The sequence below is a fragment of the Anopheles funestus genome, chromosome 2RL (genome assembly GCF_943734845.2).
Source record: "Anopheles funestus chromosome 2RL, idAnoFuneDA-416_04, whole genome shotgun sequence".
Classification (NCBI taxonomy): Eukaryota; Metazoa; Arthropoda; class Insecta; order Diptera; family Culicidae; genus Anopheles; species Anopheles funestus.
In genome coordinates, this window is record NC_064598.1 from 75,900,055 (window position 1) to 75,912,888 (window position 12,834).

Below are 12,834 nucleotides of genomic sequence, written 5' to 3' on the forward strand. Positions count from 1 at the left end.
TTTTTTAAAAAAGAAACGTTAATATGGCGAAAGAATCGCACCGTAGTGCGTGAATGGCGCAAACGGCGGGAGTTTGTTGTTCAATGTTTGTGTTTCATGTTGATATGAAAACACTTTGGATACCTGACAAGTAGCAAGTTGTACAAAAAAAACAGATTGAAGAATAGAAAACAAAACCCTACTTACTAATGTTAGCGAAACACTATCCTATACCTTCTTCTACACTTCATCCTACCTATATAATCTTTACAGCCTAAACAGGAAACATCAATTTAGCCAACGATTTGGTTTCTCGAGGTTTTCAAAGCCGATTACGACCGGAAACAGAGAGAAGCTGGTGTTGTGAAGAAAAGTGTCTTGTTGAGGAGCAGTTGTTGTTTGACGATGCGTCTGTTTACAGTTTTGTGTAGTTGCGGATGCCGACCAGGATTTGTTTGAGCTATATAAAAGAGGCAATCGGAAGGGAAAGTCGTCAACTCTTATGCGCTTATGATATCGTTCAAGAAGAAGAAGAAGAAGGACGAAACAAATAATATCTACGAACAAAGAAGTACAACAACGGATAACAAAAAAAAACAAAACAAAACAATGCAATAGCTGTTGGTACACTTATACATACTAAAATCTCCCATATCGATGGGGATACTAGTATCTAATCACACACTACTCACCCTTACTAGATCCCTTTTTCTTATCTGCTACTGACCCCTTTGGATACCTGACAAAATCTGACATAAAAAAAATGCACCCGATGAATACAAAGCTGACCAGGGGAAGAAGTTGGAGAAACATTTTTTTTTGTCGGGGCATACTGTCCTAGTTAAAATAGTGAAGTTCGTTAAAGAAAAAAAAACACTCACGCTTAAGAAGCAATCATGGCCGGTTCTTGACAAGACGAAAAACCCCGTCAATGCAATGTGTGTCCTGTAGAAGATGATGATGATAAGCGTAGAACGCAGCTACACAACTATTTATGATGTTCTCTTACTACACTAGCAGCAGATGGAAGAACCGCTTTCCATATAGAGTACAGACAAAAGCGTGTGTAGTGAAATCAACGTTAGTAATTGAGACAGCAGGAAAACATCTAATGGCCAAAAAAAAACACCGAGAGAAAAAAAAACAAATAAATGCTGAAATGTAAAATTGTTGGATTTGTTTTAATTTGTAGGATAAGTGAAGAATGCGCGGGGCAGCCCGGTGGTGCATGTGATATACGGCGCCAGTCCACACGGCCGGACCGGGTTCAAATCCCATCCGGACCGTCCCCCCGTAGCAAGGACTGACTATCCGGCTACGTGGTAAAATAAGTCTAGTAAGTCAGAAATGGCCGGCGTGACCTGTAAGGTCGTTAAGCCAAGAAGAAGAAGAAGTGAAGAGTCCGGGCGGGATTTTATGGATCATTTGGAGACACTACGAGTTGCAAGACCAACTCCTCACTACTACTTCCAGCAAAAGTTCTTATCAATATTCTGGGGTGGATCCTTCCTCAACGTTCCTAGTAACGCCCCTAGTATAACAGTAACGTTTAATAGTTTCTGATCTCTCCGCGATCCAGATACGATCGAACAAGATTACCTTTTAATCCTTTCTAGAGTGAAGTATCGAAGACACCCTAAACCCATGCTCTAAACTCTGGTTTGTCCGTCATACGCACCTTTTATCATCCGATGATCGTGGAGTATCTGTAGCTCATCACCTTCTACCGTCGATCCGTATCTCAAAGCCTGGAGTAAAGTTTAATCTTCTGCTAAATTCCGTAGTGTGCATTCTAGTAAAGAGCTAAAACAAGAACTTAAACCTAAAAGAAGACACACCCAGCGAACTCGTCAGAGAGAACGTACGAATGTACACGCATTCAGCGTGTTTTCTTTCGTTATCTGCTGTTGCTCATCATAATCACACAAGTAACAGAAACTTTGTACATTTTAAACTTTTTTTTTCTCCATATTTTATTTACCTTAACCATTACGGTGTAATGACGGTTTGAATCTTGCATTGTCTAAAGAGAATACATTGAAAATAATGATAAAGTAGTGCACGTTTGTGACACAGTTTTGCTGCGTCTATTTAGCTTACGGTTTCACCTCTATTTAGGATACGCAATTTCCACAAAGTTGTGTTGTAAATCCATTACTCCTACTACAACTGCTTCGTCTGCAACCTTTTGTCCAACCATCCCGAAATGGTGAAAGTACTAGCAAATACCCTTAACGAAGATATTAAACTTGAAACGGGAAGATTGTTTGCGAAGGACAAAAAGTAGTTTATGCGCAATATTCGCTTGCTTGCAGTCGTAAACGTGACATAAATTATTTTAAGTGAATCTTTACGCGTATGTGTTGTGTTTATGTATATATATAAATTTTAATTTAATATTCGCCATCTCGAATCCTGCCCAATATAACAGCTCGCTTCTTCTGTTGGTAAAAGGAGATGGAAACAGTTATTAAGAGATTTTAATTAATCTTTAATCGACCTTTTTACTACATCCAGGAGTCAAAAAGAAGATCTGGAGCTTTCATTGTTAGTAGATTAAATCCGAAATCACTCTCCTTGGCTAAAGGTTTCTGCAGCTCGTTTTAGTGAGGATTAAAACAAATTTTCCCCCTGTGTCTGACATTTACCTGTAAACCTGGAAACACCATGCAATCCTTCCATCTTTCGGGACAAGATTAACCAAAGCTTGGGGATGCAAACAAGCACTGATAAAATGGTTCTTATCACAGTTACGTGACGCGAACGATAACAGGCAAAGTGTAAAAGTTCATGATACAATAATGTTTACTAGCACAAAATTGAGTCACCTGAGTGACATCAGTTTTCCTGTTCCACGATCGATGCGAGTACACAATTCACATGCGGATAAGATGTGATCTCTTGGTGCTTCCATCCATTGATTTTCCCGTGGTGCATTACTTAGAATGGTAAGCTAGAATATAACACTTCACTTAAACGAGATCAATTATGCGATTGTATTATAGGATGGGGAACACCTACATGTAACGTTTGTCCGCTTTGGCGTACACCGTATGTGTGCGGCAATGAGTCTGTTACCGTCCGTGCCTAGTACATATAACGTCTGCTGGCTGGTTGATTTTATGTCCCCCCGTGGTCTAAAAGCTACTTATCACATTTCGTGTAGTTTGTACTTCAGCTTGTAATGATGATCACGAAGACGTTTGTTATTTTTGATCTTTTCTCTATCTTCGCTTGATTAGATAGATAAGATAGGACGATGTACACAACATACGGTGCATGCTGCCTTTGTGGACGTGCGTTTTACGGTACAGGAGAAACATTGTGTTCAAAAGATGTTTCCTCATGTGTTTTTTTTCCCCTGTATTATCATAGAGACAGACTAACAGGCGTTCGGTATATCTCGCCACAAGAGTGTTTAAAATTGCAATGCAAGATTATAGTAAAGAAAAACATCCAAGAAGGAGCTGTTAAAGAATGTAGAGAAGCTGGCCGAGGGCGAACAGATAAAACTTACGACTCTAATATCACAAAATTGGTACAGTCAGTGAAATAGTTCTCACGTGCGGTCCCACCATCGGACACAGGACCGTCGATGGTGGACGGGAATGCACTACCTACACCAGGAAGGATGAAAATTCCACCGTTGTTGGGTGGTGTTTTGAAGCTGTTAAAAATCCTTCCTCCTGAATATCAAATCTTTTCTTGCTCATACGACACACACCAGGGTCATGCGGATGGTATGGCATTGGTGGGATGTGCCGCATTGAGCAGAAGCCAGATTTGTTATGTTTAATTTTCCCGTCCCGTCATTAGAACGCCGGGAACCGCCCTATCCCTCTCAGTGTACCTAGTCACTGTCTACTATTTGCGGACGAGGCATGTAGGATGGTAAGTGTGGTACGGATTTTCACTCCCCCTTTTGCTCGGCTCATCTTCTGCAGGGTTGAAGCGGAAAATCCGATCGCGTCGTTCGCAAACAGGAAACAGGGGCAATTTCACCAACTGGGAGACCACAGTCTCAACGTCCACCGATGCCCAGCTGTCGCTCGATGACTGAAGGTCTCGTGGAAGAGCTTTACCTAACGTTACACTATACTAACGCCTCTAGCAGTGAACCGGAAGAGTCACACTGTGTTTTGATGAAGGATTACTCTAAACGCTTATGTTAAATAAATCTACTAATTTGATGCACCGCCAAAGCCTGGGCTGTATTTGCCTTGTTGTATGGAAGGTGTTTCTTTTTCTTTCTCCCCCTTTATATGCCTGCTTGGCTTACGATGCTAAACATTCTCACACCAGGTAAATCGACGATTTTCCATAAGAGCACAGAAAGGTGCTTTGACCCTTTTACTCCCATCGAATGCACCGGTACGCGTGTGCTCACTGTAAACTGGCCCGGGTTATGATAGCCAAACACGTTACGTCGCTTCTACAGCGTTCTATACCCTACAACCTAATCTATTTATAAGCTCTTCCAGCCGCTCCAGTTGGCTACACATTGCCAGCATCGCGCACTCACCGTTACGCGAGTTCTCACGCCGCAGCTCTCACCTGCCCTCACGTAACGGTGCCGTGTCTTGTTCTTGGTTGGTTGTTTCATTCCTGCTTAAACTGTGTTATTATTACGTTCTGCCATTTATGTTTTTACTTAGCATGATGCGTTCGCAATAGCGCGTGCTCGCTCTCTTTCTGCTGCACTGCTGTTGCAAACTTTGCATATTTCGGTGCGATTCACCAACGTGTTACATCGTATATATCGAGAAGAAATATTGTTCATATGATTTTTTCATTACGGATTTCAATCTTCCTCTTGCACAAACAAATAAAATCATTAACTTAAAATCGATTTGAAGAGACAAAACAAAAAAAAACACGCACACAAATACATTTACGATCGTAACTATGAAGTTAAATCGTTTTAGACATATTGTAAAGTTTGTTGAAAGAAGAAAACAAAATATCGTATCAAGATTTGGAAAGCAATCAAACAATCTAATCTACCACAAAAGCTTGTGCGTTTCGTCGTTTTGAGAGAACCAAAGTGGGTAGAGCAGCTCTTGCTTCTTGTTTTATACACAAAAAGCAATCATCTGTCCTACGTTAGAGTGTGTTCTCTCTATTCTTGTCTGTGTTAAATATCTAGCTTTGAATTGAAACACAAAACATACTACAAGTCCGATTTGATTCAAAATCCAAACGAAAAAAAAACAGAAAAAACTCAAACGAACGTTCGTGCGCATTGTACGATTACATGAAAAATTATCAAATGATATAGAAATTGTTATAACTAAAGACCTACGTACGAAACGGGGAACGACTTTTGTTTTTTTTTAGATGAATTGCAAATTATCCTCGGTCCTGTTCCAATACCACACCTTCAAATCGTATATCGTTTCCATCGATGATAGATTCAAACTTGTTCGCGGCTTAAGAATCATTCACTTTAGTAACATTCTTCGTCCTCCATTGCGAAATCGCTCGAAAATCCAGAATCCACATAAACCGAACTGCAATAAAAGAAGATACAAATGGAGATGAATTAAAATATTGCCCATAGGTAGGTATAAAAGAATGCTTCTTTATTGGCAAACAAATCACATGTGCGACGAGAACGCAAGGTTTGTTATTTAGCATAGCCTACTGCCGTTGTGCGCTCATATTGTAGTGCATTTATTTATAGCAACACAACGTAGAAGGCATAGAGAAAATCGATCGTCAAAGACACATTTCTGCTTACATTGGCATTTTCTGTTCCGCTGGCGGTTGTTTGAACTTATTTAGGCACGTTTTGTTTATATACATGAATCAACTACGGCCATAAACCAACAAACATAGAAACAAACGTGAGAAAGTTTAACTTATGCAAAGCTTAAACTTACTAACTTTCAAGCTTAGTTTACTTTATTAGAACTCTTTAAATATAAAAGAAATAGTGCCATTTGGGCTTTGGTGTGGCAAACTCGACTAGTTTAAACCAACCGGGTAAACAACGATCTTGTACTAGAAAGAGGAGAATGAACTCTTCGCTATAGGCTTGGTTAACCTTCTTCGAACAAACCTTCCTTCTTGTTTCGTTCGGGCTTTCACCGCTTTCGATGTAGCTACTAGATTGGTTGGTGTTGTCGCTCGCTTAGGTACTACGAAGCAAAAGAAACATACTAAGATGCAGGGTTCGTTATATTACATTTTTTACTACATTATAAATTATATGAAAATGTTCACTTTTCGATAAATAATCAACTATTTCCATCATCCAATAATGCCTAGAACAAGCCCCACCTAGACCTTCGAAAAACGGCTCCTCCAAGTGCATGGGTGGGAATTTTGTTAATTCAATGCTCTCTATAAATAACAAATGCTTTGCAAACCTACCCTCCCCAGAAAAACAACGACGCACATAGCATTTAAGGCACGAAATTGTTGCTTTTCAAGGGTCAAAAAAGAAACACACAAATTGCATACCGCTTGTCATACTCTGTGTATTACGCTCCCTCCCTCACTCGCGCTTTTTCCAAAAAAAAAAAACAAAGTTGAGAAGTTATGTTCATATTATTTTTGCGAAAATCATCTTCTTTTCGCACGTAACGAAACCCACCTCCACGCCACCTCTGCCACTAACCTGGGCCGATGCTTACAAAAACCGTTCGATACATACCTTTCTTCCTTATGAAATATGTATGTATCTGCGCGAAAGAGTGTGGCAGGCGAGCAATAATGCAGACACCCTTGTTTTTTTGGTTTTGTTTTAAAACCACATTTTATGCTGGCAACCATTTAATACCGCACGAGACGCGTCATTATTGCACGTGGTTGTGAGCGAAACTGCGTGCAAAGCGTTATTATTTCGGGGTTCAAGTATTCATTTGATAGTAAACTAAATTTCCATCAGAGTTTCTCCTTGTGAAAAAACAACAGAAAAAAAGCAATCATTAAATCTGTACTACCTATATTTACAATAAATAATTATGAATTGTTTCACATCGTGTCCAAAAAATTCATTCGGGTTTTACAACTGTTCAAAAACCAAAACAAAAACCACAGTACGAATTTTCGCGGGTTTTCCTATGGGGCACACCACCAGACCATATCCATATCCGTAAAAGCAAACAAAATTATTCAACCGAATAAAATGAACCTTTCGCGTGTGTTTGCTGCGTGCCGAAAGAAGACACCAAAACAAGAAGCTACTCAATAAAAATATCAACAAAGCCGCAGGAATAAAAGGCGCGTCTTGCGGACACGAACACTTACTTGATCGCACGGCAAGTGAAGAAAACGATGCGCTTCAGCTTCTTGTTGTAGAAAAAGTAGTTGAACGACCAAAGGCTGCCCGGTTCACCGAACGGGTCCGAGTTCAGGTCCGGATTGTAGCTGTAGATGTCGCAGTCCTTCAGTGAAATCTCGTCCTCGATCGTCGTCCAGAGGGCGTGACGAATCTTGCTGTACTGCTCACCAGCTACCGGGCCAAGATTGCCCTCGATCGAGTTCAGCACCCATTGCAGTGATGGTTCCTTGCTGAATTCATGGCTCTGTAAAATATGCGAGAAAATAGATTCAGTTTAACACACACACACACACGACATCAGCAACAGATGATGTACGGCGATAAATGATGGGTAGGGAGAACGGATGAAAGATCACACGACGGCACGAGAGAGAGAGAGAGCACGGAGATGGGAAATTTATTCAAAGTGGATGCTGTGCAACAACAATTTTCCATGGGAACAATCGTACACACGTGCACAAGGTTTCAACAAGCGCAATAGAGAAGGAATTAAAAGGAATCTTTTTCTCAGAGTTTCTCTGTAGTTTGTTTTTCATTCACATTGGAAAGTGTGGCACAAACTAAAATCAAAATCCCTAACAATACTCAAATATTTTCATTAAACTATTTACATCATAAAGGGAACGATTACTTCACGTGTGGGTTATTTTGTTGTTTTAACTATTGAAGTTTATCTTGTATCGAGTTGTGTCTTTCACGAGTTTAATTCATTTTGCAAAGGTCCATTCCAAGTTATTTTGTAGCAACAATCTTCGAATAGTCATACTATTCAAGCTAAAGATCGTCAGCGATTGGTCCAAGAAAAGCCAAGTTCGACAACGGCTGTAGAGTTCGTAAAGATGAAAACACAAATCTATGTAAGATGTAAGATAAATGAACTCATTTAAGATAAGCGATGGTTTACAGTGAGTCCACATATTTCTTACTAGCAACCGCATACGAACGTAATTATATTATCGTCTTTTCGCTGCCGAATCCGGTCCGGTTTCATTAACAACAAGCCCTCTTTTGACATACTGTGGGGTGGAAAGTGAACAAACCACTAACGGTCGTCGTGGTGATTACATCAGCGCATCACGACGCTTGGCGGTGCGGAATCTTCGGCAACTTGATCGTAGAAAATGTTGTCCATAGCAAATGTAGCATAAGGTATGTATGGGCCCATACATACCCGCTGTCTTCGTTTTAAGGTATTGTTGTAGTACATAGTGCACAGTAAGAACATCCAAGAGGGTCAATAACCAGTTTATCGTGTTGCTTGTAAAACACAAACCCTAAGGCAGAAAAATATATCTATGATTGAGCGTTTGCCATTGACATCGCGCGGACGAAGACATTCTTCTAAAAAGCAATATTATAGTTTAAAAATAGATAACAAGATTGATCTTCCTCAGCTTTGTAACGTAAGCCTTTTCTAAGCACCGAAAAGAAAGCATTCGAATGAAAGAGAAGAAAAAAACTACCCAAACAAAATTATATCGACCCAGCAATAATATGACGCAAATAACGGCACGGCCTCTTCACGTACGAAAAACAACTATAAATATAGCCAGCATGACCATCGGCAGAGGCAACTTGAATGTGCGGTCTCCTATATCCATCCATCAAGGATACCTTGGCAAATGTTTTCCCGCCCGAAAGCAACCGACGAAAATGTTTACCAATATAAACATCTCGTGCAAATGCTGTTGAGAGATTTCCCCGCAGAGAGGCTGCTCCGTACGTGTATTAAAATGTTGTGTACGCAGCTGAAAACAAGCCGCTAGCCGTCTCTTATTCCTTTGCCTTGGTTTCATCTCATGTGAAAATGAAGCATCATTTGTTTTTATTTTTTCTTAGTCCCTTTCCGGCTCAGCTGTGCTGATATAACATTTTCCGACCTACACACAAGGTCAAACAGACATTTATCCTTTTTGAAAGAAGGATGCAAAACGACAACAAAACTTCGCGTCGCTTCTTCTGGAGTGCTGGAGAGAAAATCCCATTCTATGCCTTTGTGTTTCGTTCTGTGATGATGGGTGACATTTTCCTGCATGATGAATATTCGTAATTGCGCATTAGATATTTCGTGCCGCAAAATTTTCTTCTACATGGTCATGTTTATTCTAGAGGACGCTTTGTTCGCCTGCCATCATTCGCTTACCCTGGCCTCACTGAAGTCATAGTCCGGCTCGAACGCGGCGTTAAGCGTTGCGATCAGGTAGAAGAGCGTCTTGCGCGAAATCGTATCGCACAGCGTGACACCCTCGTCCCCGGACAGGCTGCTGCGAAGGATCTGCGGCGACATGTCCTGCAGGGTTTGCGGTGGCGATAACGCCTGCAAATCTGTCGGCGACTGTTCCGAGGTGAACCGTTTGTACAGTGCCTTATCATTTCCCGCCATCTTGCACGAGTACGATTCGATCCGGCCGTAGATCGTACTGTCTCCGGTCTGGATGTGCAGCTTATTATTGACCGCCTCGAACCGTGTACTTTCGAGCAGCTTCATCTTGTGTCACAGTAGGGATTTTAACAAGTGTTAAAAAAGGATATTCAATCTCGTCGTCGTTGGTCGTGGCTTCTTCTCGTGTCAATGGGCTGTTGGGATGTTGTTATTTCTACTTCTTTTTGTTGTTGAACAATATTTCCTTCGATATTTGCTTGTGATTAATCCACAGCACACTTTGATGTTGGTGTGATGATGTTTTTTTTCCTCGCTTATGTAGTTTTTCTCTCTTTGCTAAGCGTTGCTAAATAAGCGTGCACTGGCTGTTTCTTCGCTTTACTCGTTGTTGTTGTAGTTTCACCAAACCAATAATTAAACGATGCCTTATTTATTGTTGCTTACAAGCTACAGCTTTTGCCTTAAAATCTGGCCAAATTGGACGCGCTAGAAAAAGGTGTTCTGTCGAGTCAGTGTGCCACCCCTTCTTAGTACAGTGGCACCGGCAGGCTCACCGTGAAACAACTCCGGCACGGGGCGGCTGAGTATTTGACCATCTTGGGCGATCTTATCAGGCCGTGGTTGATCTTGACGGCGATTCTGAACATGGTGGTCGGGTGAACGCAGAGCTTCTTTTTGAACAGTTTCGTGCTCGCGACCTGCTGCTGGTGGTGGCGGCGTCGATTAATACGGCTATTAATACGGTGGCTGTTGCTAGTGACGGGGGCGACGACGGCGGCGACAACGAAGGCGACCGGTTGCGGGCACATTTAAGTACGGAGAAAGCGTGTCTTGCTCTTGCCGGCTGTGTGGCAAGCAGTATCAAATAGCAGGACGCGATTTGTTTGGTACACTTTTTCCGTGGGCTAGCTCCCTTGTGCAACGTTCCAGAGTTCCAGGGAGAGTCCGATTTTATCGTAAAGATACCCTTCGCACCGAAATTGTGTGGAAGGAAGAGCGAGAACCAAAAAAAACACTTATAAACAGCACTGCGTCAAGCTGTGTCTGTGTGTTCGTGGTGACGATGATGACGCACAAGTTTCACGCACACTTTGATGCTGTTAAAACGGTTTCGACTCGTTTCGTTTGTACACAAGAAGGCTTCTTCTTTCTTGGAAGGGTCGGGGAAGTATTCGTCGTATCGTTGAACCTCTCTCTTTGTTTACGGTCAAATTATCAATTCAACACAATTCGCTGAAGACGCTTATGGCTTTTGCACATCATAAACGAACGCACACCTCTATTCGTAGAATCCCGCGGCACAAAAAAGTAACCCTTTTGAGGATGAAATCCTTGTTTTGACCTTCAACACTTCGAAAGCTGAAGGTTGATAGTGCCTTCCTGTTCGTCGATAAATCACGTACTCACTCACGCTCGCACGCTGTACCCGAAGGGAGACAGGATAATTGCTGTCGTGTGACACACTTGCCACACACACTTTTCACCGGATGAGAACAAACTTTAACGCATTTTCACGACGCGCTTCGAAAGCAAATGACCACTCCGGTCACAAATTATGGTCCAAAAGAAACTTTACGCACTCGCTCTACACAATACGCACACTACGCACACAGAGATACATACGTACCGAATAGTTTTTCTTTCGCTTGCTCACTTGGCCACTGACGCTGTACGGTGGATTCGGAATGTAATTGAACTTAAAATACGCACCATTTGCCGCAGCGCTACCTTCGGTTTGGTTGCGTTTTTTTCCGAACGCGCTTAGCAAGACGAGGAAAATGTAACCCTTCTGCAACCCCACACCAGGCTACAAATAGCTGAATAAAGAAGACTTGTATTTTTCCATCATTTTCGCTTCTTTACTGGGTCACCGGGGACGGGCGGAAGAGACAATTGTTGTTCGGAACGCTCTTGTTGCTATACGTGCGTTTGCTTTGGTTGTTTTCGATCGAATCGATCGACGTCGAAGGGGTTTGCGGTTGTTTGGAGGACACTTTCTTTTATAAACACAAACACAAATTTTGCAAATTGAAACGATTTAGAAACACGGTACTGGGGTGATAGCTTTCACTGTTGTTTGATCGCACACGAATTTTCTCGCTAGCAAGTTCTACGCAAAGTGTGTGTCAGGCAGGTTACCAATCGCAACTCTAGGGTAGCCACCAGCGAAAGGTTATTTTAAACCGTTCGAGATAATATAACGATTGACGAAACAATCATTTTTCAGTTAATTTTGATTTTGCTTGGATCTACTTGAGTTTTTACTCATTCAACATGCATCACTATACGATAATTACAAAAACTTGTAACAAAAATAAGCTTAGACATGAAAAAACCCCAATTTCTTTTACACCGAATCACTTGCAAATTTACGATCGAAACTTTTATTCGATCGGTTTAGAATAATGCTTAATTTGGCATGGGACTGTTTTGAAGGTTTATTTTCTTTTGTGTAAGAACGTTTATATCACACGATTCACAACTGCAGTTACGATACGGGATGTGTTGTTAAACGCGTAAATATTGCGTTTTGTGGTAAATTATCGTGAAACGAGAATAGTAATTTGAACCAAGGAAATTTCTTAGGAATAAAATGGCTGCTTAAAACGTGTTTAATTGATGTACTTACAGTGCAGATGGTAGGACGTTTGTTTGGGATTTGTACATCGTGTAGTGATGGGCACATGGATCGTTAGTTTCATCCGCTCCATCACGAACGGATCACAATTGTACATACGTACGTTGCAAAAAGGACTTTCCTTGATGTTTTGAAATATTTCATTGCAGTTCGGCGCGCCTGTTTTTTTTTCAAATCTTGCTCCAATCTAAATCATACAAGAAACGTGTCACTTAAGTATGGTTAGTCGTTTATTTAAAAAATATTATCAATAGTTACTCCAAAAGCTGATAAAAAAGCTGTGAGAATCTGAACGATTAAAGCAAAAACTCGTGCATAGCAATTAAAATTTTTCTCAAATCAGCCATTTTAAATACTTATTTTAAAAATCGGTTGTTTTTTATCTTTACCCTTTTAAGCATGCAACACTGCAGTGCAGTTTTATGTTAGTTTGAAAAACTTTTAATGCTGTATAGCAAACAAAATACATTAAAATGTTACGTTTATCTATACCCAATACCTTACCGCACAGAGAACAATACCTCGTTCTACACTCCCATTCCAGAT

General features: G+C 41.0%; 1 protein-coding gene across 1 annotated transcript; it reads right to left on the minus strand.

The window, feature by feature from the left end:
* Positions 1 to 1,927: 1,927 nt before the first annotated feature.
* LOC125763980 (repressor of RNA polymerase III transcription MAF1 homolog) lies at positions 1,928 to 11,831 on the minus strand. The gene is made up of 3 exons (XM_049427729.1): positions 9,411 to 11,831; positions 7,234 to 7,511; positions 1,928 to 5,489 (listed from the first exon to the last, which is right to left on the minus strand). The coding sequence occupies exons 1-3, from the start codon at positions 9,753 to 9,755 to the stop codon at positions 5,426 to 5,428; spliced, it is 687 nt and encodes a 228-aa protein (XP_049283686.1). The 5' UTR covers positions 9,756 to 11,831; the 3' UTR covers positions 1,928 to 5,425.
* Positions 11,832 to 12,834: the final 1,003 nt, after the last annotated feature.